Genomic DNA, 15,354 nt, shown 5'->3' with positions numbered 1-15,354 from the left:
ATAATTATTATTATTATTATTGTTGTTGTTGTTGTTGTTTGTGTTACTGTTTTCTTGTCTCTTTACAGCTATTTTGCAACATGATACATCATAGTTAAACCAGTAGTAAATTGCATTGCATAATTACAAAATTACAGCATGAAGTCCCTGTTAAATTAGTTTTGCAAATGCATTCTTTCGGCATATTTCAGATTTCTTTATTCTGTCAGTAGATAACGGATAGGGGGCAGTACAGCTCCAGAAAACGCAACAGTGTAAATGGCTTTTCAGGCCACTGTTCAGCTGCCCATAAACAGTGTAAATATAAATCCATGTGAGGTGTATTGCTAATAGACTATTTATCATTTTATATGTTAAAGGCTTGGGCTGGACACCTATAGACACAGACACCTATAGACACAGAAACCTATAGACACAGAAACCTATAGACACAGACACATATAGACGCGGTATAGCAACTAGAGGGTTATTAATGACACCAAAATTGCAGGTTGCAATTATTATTATTTAATTTTTTTTCTTAAGACCAGAAATGGGTTGTTTGCAGTTTGAAGTAACACACGCACAAATATTTGCATAAAGCTTTATGCATGGCAGCGTCTTTAAGCTGAGCTGTAGCCGGTGCAACAGATCTGTGAATGTTTTGTGTCGACATGTTAACCCCTGTCAGTTATGTTAGTCCGCTCGTAATTTCGGCCCAACGTCGCCCCGAGGCTTTGCGGCTCCCCCTCCTTCGTGCGCGTTTCTCTCCCAGTCCCAGTGTGGAGATGGACAGAAGTGGGCAGAGGCTTCTCCGATAATTGTGTGGACGCGCGGCGGGTGGGCGTGTCCCAGCGGCTCCGGCGACCTCTTCGTCGGTGCGTACGCAGAGCGCAAAGCGAGCGCGCGTCACTTGCTGTTCTTGAGCACACACCGCCTGCGAGTTAACGCGAACCAAACGCCGGCTTCACTGTGGAGAAGGCTTCGGCGCACATTTGGGACGCCGCCGCTATGGACGCCTTTCGAAGCCTAGCGCTGTACGTGCTCTTGGTATTTCTGTGGAGTTTACCGTGCACCCGTTCGGCCGCGATCGTTCCTTCGTCGGGGCCGAAGAGGAACAGGGGGTCTAGGAGCCCACATGATGGACAAAGGTCACCCAAATTTCTTAAAGATGTTTTTGCGTCCTCCCCCGGTCTAAGTGGACGAGATGATTTTAAGAACTCGGTTGTGCCACACGAATACATGCTCTCCATATACAGGACTTACTCTGCCGCTGAAAAGCTGGGGCTTAACGCGAGCTTTTTCCGCTCGTCCAAGTCTGCAAATACCATTACGAGTTTTGTAGACAGGGGAAAAGGTTTGTCGAATTATTTTATGCATTCACACGGAACTCTGGTGCGTTCAACATTCTGATTGCGCTCTAATGGGAGAAGGCGCTTCTTTTGCGCATTTCCAAGTTAAAGAGTTTCGTCCTTTTGCGCACAACATTTTGCTTCAATTTGGATGTCTTTTTCATAGTTGCAAGACTGGACTGACGTTTTGTCAAAAAACAAAAAAGAAACCCCCAAAAAACAAACAAACAACAACAACAACCAAAAAAAACCCCAGGAAGACTGGAAAATAAACGATTAAAAACACAAACATGCCAATGAACGTTAAATAAAATTGGATCAAGTTTATAAACCTCAAATTCCATTTTAACAAATTTTTATCACTAGCATGAACCTTTTACTTTAGGGAACAATTTAGACCTAATTGTAACTCCGCCTCATATTTTTGGGGCGTATAGTTCTATTTAAACCGGGTTTACTTTGACGCCAAAATACCACGCCAATAAAGTCCTCTTTGGGACGTTTTTCTAAATTAAGGCAATAAATCATTCCTCTAACATTTGATCAAAACCCCTGTTTTCATCTAATTTCGCATTACACTGGAGAGTAACTGCAAAGTCCAGTGTTGGATTATCAGTGCTCAGATGGACTGTAGGTCTTTATTATAACCTCAATTAACTGAAATGAACTTGTATAAACATAATACGTTTTCTTTTTTAACAGCTTTTCAGGAGGACTGCAAAACCATTCAGTGAAATATACTTTATTTCCGTTTATCTATATGTTCAATTAATTAAAATTGCGTAAAGTACAGTAGGAAGCAGCACTTCTACGCACGTATATAAATGTCCTTATTAAATTAGATTAAATGTTCTATTTTCTAGAAATATTTATTCATGGCAGTGGATTTGTTAAAGCAGTTATCGGTACTGTGCAAAATAGTAGTTAGGCTGATTAATTATTATAGGCTGACACACGTTATTTAATATTATTATTATTATTATTATTATTATTATTATTATTATTATTATTATTATTATTATTATTTAAGTTAAATCCCATTCTAAACACATATTGTTCTGTAATTTTGATTTGAAATTCAATGAAAGCTATTTTTTGGTCCAGTTTCTACCTTCTGCTTGCATGTTAGCTATTTTCGGACAACTACAGAAAAGGTTTTTAAAGCGTGGTGATGTGACCACTGCATGCCTTTCTTTTCGGACACAAGACAGACGCCATAAATACATATTTTGACAAGGTTTCTGTTGCATATTAAAACATACTGCATTCAGTGAGATACTAGTGGACTGTTTAATGCATACAAATGGGGAAGTTAAAATGTAGTGTCTTCAAATGGGAAAGTAAAAAAAAAAGCAGAATAAATTGTTTTAGATGGCACAGGAATAAATTAAACTAATTTACAATAAACAATAAAATTATGCTGTGCTCGGTGCACCTTATTCAGTACTTGGTGTGACCAATTATTTTTACACAGGGGAGCGTTTAAATATTACAAGGAACACATAATTATATATATATATATATATATATATATATATATATATATATATATATATATATATATATATATATATATATATATATATATATAAATAACGACATCGATTTAAAAACAGAACAAAACAGTATTTCCCAGAGAAGTTTACATCGTTATAGTTGCAAGAACAAAAACAAGCGGATGAAATGTATGAAAATTACTTTTGGCACTTGAAGTAACTCATTAAAACGCAGATGCTCTCTCTCTCTCTCTCTCTCTCTCTCTCTCTCTCTCTCTCTCTCTCTCTCTCTCTCTCTCTCTCTCTCTCTCTCTCTCTCTCTCTCTCTCTCGTTCGCTCGCTCGCTCGCTCATTCTCTTTCTCCCTCTCTCCAAATTATATCTGGACAAAAATGCGCACGGATGTAAGTTGGACAGTAGAGGAATTGTTTGTCTAAAGCTCGATTATCAGTTTTTTTAAATCTTCTAAAAGCTGTTCTGGCGGTCCTCAGTTCCCAGTTCAAGGCGTGTATTGCCTGTGCAACTCTGCAAACACGAGTGCAATAACTTTTACAGTCAGAATAATCAAGCAACGCATTTTTGCACCGAAAATGTTATCGTTGGCAGAGAGCATGAAATATAAGCATTGAAGTCTGTAAGGGGGGGGGGACTGGGGGTGCAGAACTGTTAATTATTTGTTGACTTTGTATTCGATTTATTTCAAGTCTTAAAAGTTAATGCAAGCCATACGCGCATAGCAACAGAGATAAACACACCGTTTTCTTCTGCTTTAATGATGCAACTTGTGCAGAAAGACACACACACGCGCGCGCTCGCGCACATAGACGGGGAGAATGGATGGGGAAAAAAGCAGGAGTTTCTTTTATTTACATTAAGAACAAACTTGAGCACGCATAGTGTTTTTTATCATTTGACCAAAAACATGAATTATAATGTATTGTGATTAAACGCAATGGGTCTGGTTGAGCTGTACATCAGTATGGAATGTGGTTATATTGTTTTTTGCGCGTTGTTAAGATTTCCCAGGTTAGTCTGAACTGATCTTTCTTTCGTCAAAACGATCACACGAATTTCATGCCATTGCTCGTTGTGGTTATGTGCGTCTGATAAATGCCGCAAATGTGCGACTAGGCCTCCGACAGACCTCCGGAGAGAGTTGGAGAGAGAGAGAGAAAGAGAGAGAGAGAGAGAGAGAGAGAGAGAGAGAGAGAGAGAGAAAGAGAGAGAGAGAGAGAGAGAGAGAGAGAGAGAGAGAGAGAGAGAGAGAGAGAGAGAGCATGAAGTGTGTGTGTGTGTGTGTTGTTCGGCTACAATCCCGACTCCACTGGGCCATTTTTCTTGCAGCTTTGCGCAGTCTCTCCATCAGCGCATTCAAGAAATGTCTCCAGTTAAAGCATAACAGGTCAATGTGACATTTTGGATTCATTTCTTAGTTAATCTGCACACATTTCGTTTTTTTTTTTTTTTTTTACCAGGTGGTCGAAATGGTACAGCTCCCTTTTAAGCATCACAATATACAAAACGAAACCGGTAGAATTTGGCAGTAAATATCGGTCCATGTTTATTTGGAAAGGTGCATAAATGTTTTATTTTTATTATTTTGTTATTTACGCCTATAATAATCAGCTGATAAACTGTTTTCAGCAGATTTAACTTGACACACACATTAGTGATTTTAATGAAAAAGAGCTATAACATAATATAACAAAATATATAACAAGGCGACCCACAGTCAAAATAATAATAATAATAATAATAATAATAATAATAATAATAATAATAATAATAATAATAATAATAATAACAATAGTAGAAGTAGTGATTTAATAACAATAACAATATATAATAGTTTTTTTTTTTATTAACAAAACGTGTTCTTTTTTTTTCTTTTTTCAAAAGCTGACTTCAATTTCTTCTTATTTTTTTTCTATCTTGCAGACGAACTCTCGCATTCCCCTTTGCGAAAACAGAAATATGTGTTTGATGTCTCCACTCTCTCGGACAAAGAGGAGCTGGTGGGAGCAGAACTAAGGATTCTCCGTAAACCCCCAGAGGACGCGATGTCCTCTCCGTCAGGCCTCTACAACATAGAGCTGGTGTCCTGCGCTTCGGACAGGTCTCTGGGCTCCAGCGTCTCCGTGGGACTGCGCGACGCACGAAACCCGGCCTGGGAGGTTTTGGACGTGTGGGATATGTTTAAAAGCAGACTGTCTCCAACTCACTCGAGTCAGCTGTGTGTGAAGCTCAAGGTCACAGTGGGTCAGTCCGATGCTGAAAAGGACTTGAGGTCACTAGGCTTTGACAGGCGCGGCCGTGCGCAGCGTGAGAAGGCCATCCTGGTGGTGTATGCGCGCTCCCGAAAGAGAGAGAACCTTTTCAACGAGATGCGCGGAAAAATCAAGTCGGCTCGAGGATCTCGCGGCTCCGAGCAGGACACCGGGATGCAATTTAAAGCGCGTCGGAGGCGGAGAACCGCGCTGAGCAGCCGCCACGGCAAGAGACACGGCAAGAAGTCGAAGTCGAGGTGTAGCCGCAAGGCGCTACACGTGAACTTCAAGGAGCTCGGCTGGGACGACTGGATAATCGCGCCCCTGGACTACGAAGCGTACCACTGTGAGGGCATGTGCGACTTCCCGCTCAGGTCGCACCTGGAGCCTACAAACCACGCCATCATCCAAACCCTCATGAACTCTATGGACCCGAACAGCACGCCGCCCAGCTGCTGCGTGCCCACCAAACTAAGCCCCATCAGCATACTGTACATAGACTCCGGCAATAACGTCGTTTATAAACAGTACGAGGACATGGTGGTGGAGCAGTGCGGCTGCAGGTAGCGATGCACGACGGGAATTTACGCTTAAACACACTTGAAGTCGAGGCCATCCGAACTCGAATCCGTGTCCAGCATAGAGTTAAAGGCTCTTGCAAACAACAACAAAAATATAAAGGCGTTCCCTGTCATTTCTTGCCATAACCTGTAGTCTGATCATGCTTATCTTATTTTTTTTTACGTGAACTTCAAACTATCATCACTATGGCACCGACCCCTTTTTTCTGCAAGGATTTATTTTAAATAATGGGACGCATCCCTATTTACATTAGATTAACATACTCGAGCTTGCACAGTGCCTAAGCAGTTTCCATCAGCCACTTATCGAAACGCGTTAAAAAAAAGCTTAAACTAGGATTTTCTTGTGTCTCCGGCAAGTAGCCTAAGGTAACAAAAGCCAGGTTTTGTGCATAACCGTCTGGACAGGATTCACTGGGGATTTTGTTACTCCATTATCTATGCGGACTGAAAGGAATGGGGTGTTGGGCACCTGTTCAAACGCAGCCAGTAAAACGGTGTGTCTGAGCTCACTGTGCTTCACTGCGGTCCGGTGCGCATCACGTGGTCGTTTTTCGAATGCGTCCTGCTTTCGAACACGGTGTGCGCCAAGCGTTATTATTACACCGACTTGACCTGATTAGATCCGGTGCTGAGTGTAAACTTGCCAAATATTAAACCTGAAATTGCAATGTACTAAACTTCTTTGGAAAAGACAGACAGACAGAGAGAGAGAGAGAGAGAGAGAGAGAGAGAGAGAGAGAGAGAGAGAGAGAGAGAGAGAGAGAGAGAGAGAGAGAGAGAGAGAGAGAGAGAGAGAGAGAGAGAGAGAGAGAGAATGTAAAAGACCATGCATGAGCTAAAAGACAAAGTTTTTTTTTTTTTTTTTTTTTTTTACATAGAAATAAAAATGTGTTTTAAAAAATCCACTTGGGCAAATTTAGGTAAAACAAATTCGAAGTGCCTATACATTTTACCGCATGGGGTCACGATACCTGCTATAAAGTCCACAAAACAAGCTCATGTTGGACACAGGAGACAGCAAAAGGGTGGACCTGCAAAAAGACATCTCAGAGAAAGAAAGAAAGAAAGAAAGAAAAAATGAAATAAATTAGAAAGGATCCCAGCGCTCGCGTATTCCCGAAATGCACTTGACAGAAGCGGACTGTCCGGAGCCTTTTCCCCGCGCCTGACCCACTGCTGAGGGAAAAGAGACTCGAGCAAGATTTTATTTAAATGCACATTAGCTTCGAATGCACTGTTCTTCCTTATTTTGAGCTGTAAATATGTGTACAGTTAAAAAAAAAGAAAAGGGGGCAAGGAGTGGAGAAATGACCAGCCACGCTTTCTGTTTTTGTAAATGTACATTTTTTTAAAATGCACTCAAATCGTTATAATTTCTATTCTATAATTATTTTTTATTATTTGTGATGTACAGTGTCATGATAATCTCGTATTTCTTACAGTGATACAAATTAATAATTTAAAATTGTATTCAGTACTTGCTGAGGGTGGAAATACCAATATCGATGTCTACCTCATTATGACATAGAGTTGAAGTTTTGAGGTGCATTCAGTTAGAGTGTAAGAGATTTTCTTTTTCAGTTCTATATACAATATATCAATGGAGATTACTACACTATTACTGTACTAATAAAACGGAAAAGAAGTTATCTTTGTGTCACTAGTGGCTCATCAAAACACAAAAACTGAATACTTTTTTACCTTTATTTCTGAATAGTACATATCTATGATCACCGTATATTGTGTACACTGTCTAGGTTAAATTGATTCTTTTTACATATAATAGTGTTCAATATACACAAATATTACATGATCTGTTATTTTAAATACTACATTTTGTGACATCATACCTGATATACAGTGGTTTTATATACATTTATATACAATTTTCTCTCCACTTTGTTATTTTTTTAATTTATAAATTATTTTTTTTTATATAAAATTTAATTTTATGGGCAACATGTTATCTACTGAATTGTCATTACAACATCCAGTAGTCAGTCCAGGCAGTTCAGATAACTAAATCTTTTTTTTGTTGTAAACCATTCTGCACCTTGTGCAGTGACCTCACAGCATATGGCCTTGTGAGAGAAATCCAGCAGCTGTCAGCACTATGAGGCAGCATGTACGATCAACAGGCTGTTTTTCAATGAATTAACCATCCACAGGTCAAGTTTTCTTAACACTGTAATGTTTCCCAATCTTCAGATGAAAAGATTTAAAAGCAGGGATTGCTTCCATATAGGTGGCTGGACTTGGCCTGGAAGCAATTAGAAATTGCTTTAAAATGGCATATGTTGTCCACACACCAGTACAGTATCATGTCACCGTACACATGTTTGGTGAGTCAAGAAAAAACCTGCTAAATGAAGGTTTTACAATATCCTCGGAAACTGACAGTTGTGACGGAAATTCCCCATTATAATAAGGATGGTAAAGGCATCATGCGTGGTAAAGGGGTTCATGTCAAAACTCATCACCAGTAAATCTACACATTCCAGAATAAATAACTAATTAGTACTCAGTTCAGAAATGCTATAAAAAATGAAGACCTAGACATTGATTCGTTCAAGCTTCAAATCCTATTTTATATATAATGATAGTTGTAAAAAAATTTTTGTTCTGAGGTTTTATTAGACAAGCTGAGAAGGATTGTTCCAAAATCTTAATTTAAACACGCATATGTTTTCTCGCAAAACTCGTGTTTACATTTCTATTTCCAGAACAGAAAACACTGTATACCGGAATTTCATTGTCTTTACTCCAGATTTGATTAAGAAATAATGAATAGTGTCTGTGTTTGCTGAAGAGTGCACTGAGACAGGAATGCTGGATATCTCAAGAGTGTTTAGGAAAATAGACAGCGAAGTTTATCATTTTCAGTTTCTTAGTGCATTCTGGAGTTCTGTGCATTTATGAAGAGATGGCACATCCCTAGTCTCCCTCTGGCCGGGAATGTCTAAAGACATTGCTGTTTATTTAAATGTTGTGTCTTGAAAAGTTACAACCAGATGCCTGGCAGAGGGACAGATCATTTCCAGTTCAGATTTAAAGAATGTTTTTGACATAACCCATCTGTGTGGTAGGCTATCAGGCCAGATGACGGTTTGAACTCTGTGAAGCCGAAGCACAAGTCTTAAGTAAAACTTTTTATAATTACAATCAGGCTTGGAGGGTTAGGTCTTTAAAATATTTAAGAAACTTTAACACATATGTACACAGCTTATTCTTACATGAACCTTCTGTTCCAGCAAGGACAGTGATGTTCACGGAAATGCACTTGGCAGCTGCTCATTAGAGAAAAACACAGGATGGAGTGGTGCAAGGATAACAAAAGACAAACGGGATATTCATCTAATGGGGCATCTGCTGGCCTTCTCCTTTCTCCACAGAAGCAAGCAGGAGGCTCCTGGCTATTGCCCCAAGCTAGCCTAGGCTTTATTGAAAGGATAAATCTGCTGGGCTTTAGTTTACCTGTTAATCATATTACTCCATGCACTCTGGAGGCCTTTTTGAAAGCACAAGCAGTTTCTTTTACCTCGTTATCACTATCATGGCCTTTAAATCTGACTAAGCTTGGATGGAAAAATTCAGACTTTTTTGCTGATGTCAGAGAAAAGAAAAACAATTACTAGGGATTGTTGTGATAAAGACTAAGTACCTGTTTAAAATGCGAATGAATTGGCAATGCCTCACACCTGTCCAGTGAGATAGTTTGTTTATCTGGACATCTTCTTAAGGGTTGGTCAAATTTGTTTTCTGGAAGCAGCGTTCAGTTTAGCACTTAAGAACAATGGCTTGAGATTCGTTACTGTTGTAAAGTGGTGTCTTGTCTGAGGGTAAGTTAAAGTGTGTGCTAAGAGAGGGGTAAATTTGCACAGTGGCTCGGACAATGGTGCTGTTTAGGGACAGGGCAGGGACATGACCTCTCCATCTGGTCCTCCAACTGAACAGTCACTTTCAATACAACTTCACCATCTTTTTGCGTTTTCTTCCCCTTAGAGAGTATGTCGGGCACCTCCAGGACTGCTATATTTCAAAAAACAAGCTTATGCCAGAAGGAACAATGGTACATTTGAAGTTGTCTTGTAAAATAATCTACTGAGAAAAACAAACACGGGGCTGAAGCTGGGAGCTAGTGAGAAACAGACCCTCCAAGAGCACAGGAGTGGGGTGGGCTGAGGTCCTGATCGCAGGTGTTGATTGGTGGCTTGTCTTGACAGACACCTATAGGGCTCTGTAAAGGCACAGCTTTCACTTAAAAATGGTGCCTGGGGTGTCTCAAAAGGTCACAGCCCTATAAGCTTGCACCATCCATTAGTCATGAAGCACTGCAGCTTACCTGTCTTGCGTTTCAGCTGAGCGCAATACGATTAACCTCAATTATGCTTGATTACAAGGTGTGGAGAATGCCGAGCTGAGGCTATGGCCTCCTAATAAAGATCAGACATTAATTATGCACTCTCAAATCAGATGAACTGGCCTGGCATTAAGTTAGAGGCTGCTCCCAGGGCAAAGGTTCATGTTTGTGTGAGGTGACATTGTTTTCATGAAGAGTTGGGTCGGGTTTTCCAGAGTGCAACTGTCTATGTTTGCAGTTTTACAACTCTGCAGTAATGCGGTGCTGGGTAGCAATGGTACATATACGGGGAGATGTACAAAAGAGGGGCATGTGGGCTTTGGCGCAGTCCCAGCCCTCCTCACCGTAATTACCCCATTACGCCTTAGTGGCGGATGGAGCTGTTACAGATGTTTTATGATGGGGGCTGGGGGTGGCTTTTCATTTTGTCTTCCTGATGAGGGACAGATTTATGGTGTAACTCAATGATTCCATTCAAGAAAGCATTTCCACACGCATTCACGCCCTTCCCCCACACGCTAACATACAAACAACAAACACATGAGTTTAACTGGATGTGTTTTTGTAGGCTTCTGTCTGGGAGCTAGTCATATTGCATGTATTTTTTGAGGAAAGTAGTGAGTAATGCACTGCTCATCATTATAACTTTTTTTCCCCAAATTTTCTAATGGTATTCTGAAACATATTAATATCTGGTAATAACAGATGTTAGAGTTGCTTGCATCTGACTAAATATATTAATGCTAAAAAAACTATACTATAGAAAAAACTACTATAAATGATGCCCTGTCCTAGCATGGATGGGGCTGCACACTAGATATGCCGCTATTGCTTTATAATTGGAGATCTCTTAGGCAAAATCTAAGTGCATACACTCTTCTTACTTATTAAATATTTAAGATCAATACACTTTTAAATAGCATCCAGAACATAACAGAGAATTCAGATTTATTTTGCTGGTGTGTCCATTGAATATCTTTCTTCAGGTATATTCATAGCTTTTTTCCTTAACAGATACAGAATGTTTCTTATCCAGTAATAAAAACTTTAGACACAATGTTTTGAGAAAACCATTAGCTTGAAATGTAAATTTGACACTTTTACCTTTTGGAGAACCATCACAATGTCCCCCATTTTTTGTATCCATCTTGTAATGTAATAATGGCCTTTTTATTTATTTGTTTGTTTGTTTGTACATTTTTCCCGACATTGATTATTGAAAATAAGCATTGCAATTAGGTTCAAGTTACATAGTGGATTGCTCCTCAGCTAATTTGCATACCCAGCATGCTAGTGTGTGCTAAGAGTGTCCCTGGGTTGATAACAGATAACAGTTCTTTCTAAAAGCTAATCATTGTGAGTTGTCAGGTATGAGTCATTTAACCAGCAAGGTCAGAGGAGGAACAGTTGACATTAATCATTTACCACACACACACAATGGGGCCTGGCAAGACTAGATAGCTCTGTTCGACCAGGGCTTTGTGACCTGAACACATGCTCCTTGTGTTTCCAATAAAAATGGGGCAGACAGTTCTGATATTTTCTTCAAAGTGGTCAAAAATGTGTTTGAGTTGATTTGTGCATGGTTAAAGTAATTTAAACTGAAGCAGGACTCTGGAATGATTGTGTACATTACTACATTGTTGACATTTATCCCGAATACTTTTATTTAATCCTTTAAATGATGCACTGTGGCAAGTTTAATCAGTTTATCATTTGGTTCTTCAGTTGTGATGCATTCTTGTATCTGTTTGGGCAGATATTTAGTACTTTATCTGATCTTTGCTTTTCTCTTGTTTTCCTGTCTCTCACATCACGTTACGCACCAGACACTAAGCTCCTCTGGTCCAATATTTCTGTTTGCAGAAGTATGACCTCTTTCTGAACTGCTGTTAAGTGAAAAGCACTTTCAGCTATGGAATCAAATGGCAGTAACCATATGCCTTTCATGTGATACAAAGGTGGCAAGTGAAGTGTGTGTGTGTAACGTGTGTATGGTGCTAGAGAGTTTTTAGGGGTGTGCATTGTGAAAAGGAAAGTGGCATCTCTCTTTGTGATGGTTAGGTATGTGTAAATGTGTGTGTGTGTGTGTGTGTGTGTGTGTGTGTGTGTGTGTAGTGATGGCTGGACATGCTGTGGAACAGAGGGACTGTCTGCTCTGCTGCTCCGATAGTGCTTTTACATGGATGAATGAAGTGAGCAAACAGCATTCCTCTCTTTGTGAGAAGGTTTGTGGGTAAGTGTCCATGTCTATTAAGGGGTGCGTTTGTAGGTGAATGTGGGTGTGTGTGCGTGAGTGTGTGTGTGTGGGTCCATCCCAATGTTTAGCTGTAAATTACCCCTCTTGACCTTTAGGTTCATTAAAGCATAGTGGAAGATACACATTCTAGTTGACTGAACTAGAACATCAGTTCCCAGGTCACTAGAAAGAGGGATAGTGTCTGGAAATGCATCTGAAAGAAAGAGACCACACAAATATTTTCTCTTACTGGCCAATGGCAAACAATTATATACCTCGCTATGCCACGCACTAAAGTAACTCAGTAAAGTCTATAACTATAAATGAGACTGTTGGTGTGTATATGTACCCACTTCTATTTAGACAACACACACATGAATGTACTCACACACATGCACACATTTTATTGATCATAATCTGCAACATGACCTAAGAGGAGTTTGTGTGTGTGTGTGTGTGTGTGTGTGTGTGTGTGTGTGTGTGTGTGTGTGGTGGGGGAGTGAGGGAAGGGAAGGATGTTTAGTACAGAAGCAACATTAATTCATTCCTTCAGCTCCTCTTTGAAGAGTGCAGGGAACTATGACAGGCTAAATGTTTCCAGAACTGTCACATTTCCACCCAATCCTAAAGGGCTCTCATGAGCACTCTTCCTTTCATGTTTGATTCTATTTACAAGATTCCATGATAAACAGACGAGGACAGGCTGGGGTCTATGGACAACAGAAGACAGGGCAGCAGAAGGAGGATAGGCAATGTACTCCATAACCAGCCTGCCTTTGCAAATGAGTTCTTTGTCTACATTAGAAAAGATGATTGGAATGCAAGTCCCAGTGAAATCATACAGCTTATATTGCGCCTTTTAGAATTGCAAGGAAAAGTTTAATTTACATACATTGTAAATTACACGTCTACATATATAGGTTCAGGTTTGACTAAGCAACAACGCCAAATAATAATGTGTGTATGTATGTAGACAGAAGTCACGTGAATAATTTGAGAAGGACATGAAAAAGGCTTTAATAATGTTTTTAATGAAACGTGAAATAATGTTTAAAAAGTGAAGACTATATATATATATATATAGTATATGCATATTTGTATTTCTATATCTATATAGTAACTGCTTCAGTTATAATATCAATTAAGATATAATTCCATAGCTGCACACATTTGATGCCTACTGATCAATTATGTTTAATATTAAATCAATATGTTTTGATTCCTTAGGGGTACATGATCATCGTCTTGTATTTAACAGAATGGACATTCAGTCGCTGAGATCTGTGGAGTATACTGTGTCCTTACACAACAGCAGAGGCTAATAAAAGGCTCTTGAGGGGGAAAAAACATTTAAGCTCAACTGATTAAATAAAGTAGTAAAAATTTAAAACAAACCAAGGCAAACAAAGAAGTAAAAGATAAATAAAATCATTAAAATTCCAGAACAGCAGTGAATCTTTTCATTATTCTTATTAAAATCCTTAAACAAGCCTATATTAATGGATAATGTTTCATAACATTGGGATGTTTAAATGCCCATGTGTATTGTTAAAGAAGTCTTTAGAAATGTCTATTGTGGTGCAACAGCCTGCTACTTAGACTCTGCACTGGAGGGCTCTCTACTTTATTGAACATGACATTTGAAAGATATAAGGAAATCTGATCACACACAAATCAAACATAGAGGTGATCAGGTGATAAGGCGGAGACTGAAGTTTCCTTATCTTTCTTATAAAAGCTTGATACCTACTTCAACAAAAGGTTTGGATCTAATAGCTTCTAAGATTCCTGAGCATTTTTTTCCTTGATGTGTGGGACAGAGGCAGGTCTGGGAGGAGGGATTTCCTACATGAAGAGAGACTGATCATAATGAGGTTGGAAAGGATGGATGTTGGAGTGGTTGAACTTTTCTTGCTCTGACTCATTGAAGTGACTTGGTGAGAGTTCCCACAGGCCCTGGGATTATGGCGCAGGCTTCAGGGCTCCTGGTGGGTTTGGTATGAGGAGGGGGCATTCCAGAGTTCCAACCAGGCTGATCAGGGATGGCTACTCCTCCTCATCTTGCTCCAAGGCAATACGCTGGCCCTAGCCAGCAGGATGCCCCCTGACAGGCATATCTCATTAACGGGGTGGCGGTGGGGAGGGTGAGAAGGATGCTCGTAAAGCAGAAAGTGTGAGAAAAAGAATTAAAGAAACCCAAAAAGGGGAACACCAAAGTCATGTGTGCTGTAAAATTGTCCTGAATATAATTATGGGAGACTATGGACTATGGGCATACATTATATTATAGACTACACCAAGTCTGTATTATTCAATATATAACATGTCCAAATGTTTGGTCTAGAATCGAGATTGTAATGTGCTTATTTTTGCCTAGACTGCTAAAGGATGCCAGCTAGACAGGTGAAACATGAATTCCCTCTGGCTCCATCAACAGGCAGCTGGTGTGTATGACTTGCCAAAGTGCCAGTCACTGCCAGGCTACCCATAGAACCCATATATATATATATATACAACAGACAGTTCATTAAACTAATTCTTGAATAAAGTGTACCTATATAAGGTACTATAAGTGTTTATTTTTTTCGAGTGCTACTGAAATTGAATAATTTAGCATCTGCTGAAGATTTAATTTAATCAAATAAAATATTTGCCTTCTTCCTTGAATACAGTCAAGGGTAGAATATTTTGGATAACTTTCTCCATTACTTTTTACACCGTATTTGTAAGTAATTATCAGACATTATGATTTCTTGACTAATTATAAAGAACAGTCTAGTATTGTGGTATTGTGGTTTGATGGTCCAAATGGGGATCCAACAGGATTGCTATTGTTCTTTAATCAAAACTTATTTTTATTTATTTATTTATTTTATTAGCCCTATACTCACCTATAATATTTATGAAGTTCTATGTGTGTACAAAAAAGCCTTTGGAGAATGGCGTGCTTACTTTTAAAACTTTTAAAATAACAATCATAAAACAGACAAACAAAGACTTTTAAAAGCACAGGATCATGCCAATAAAAGCGGATTTAGAGACATGTCGATTTTATGAGTGTGCATTCACAGCAGCAAC

The 15,354-nt window shown here is 39.2% G+C and overlaps 1 protein-coding gene across 1 annotated transcript; it reads left to right on the top strand.

Annotated features, from left to right (window-relative positions):
- The first annotated feature begins 884 nt into the window (after window positions 1-884).
- gdf6a (growth differentiation factor 6a) lies at window positions 885-7,349 on the top strand. The gene is made up of 2 exons (XM_083558825.1): window positions 885-1,336; window positions 4,765-7,349. Exons 1-2 carry the CDS (start codon window positions 991-993, stop codon window positions 5,658-5,660), a joined length of 1,242 nt encoding a protein of 413 aa, XP_083414951.1. The 5' UTR covers window positions 885-990; the 3' UTR covers window positions 5,661-7,349.
- Window positions 7,350-15,354: the final 8,005 nt, after the last annotated feature.

The sequence above is a fragment of the Silurus aristotelis genome, assembly GCF_946808225.1.
Source record: "Silurus aristotelis genome assembly, chromosome: 1".
Lineage (NCBI taxonomy): Eukaryota > Metazoa > Chordata > Actinopteri > Siluriformes > Siluridae > Silurus > Silurus aristotelis.
Note: the sequence above shows the minus strand (reverse complement) of the source record. Positions and strands in the feature narration are given on the sequence as shown.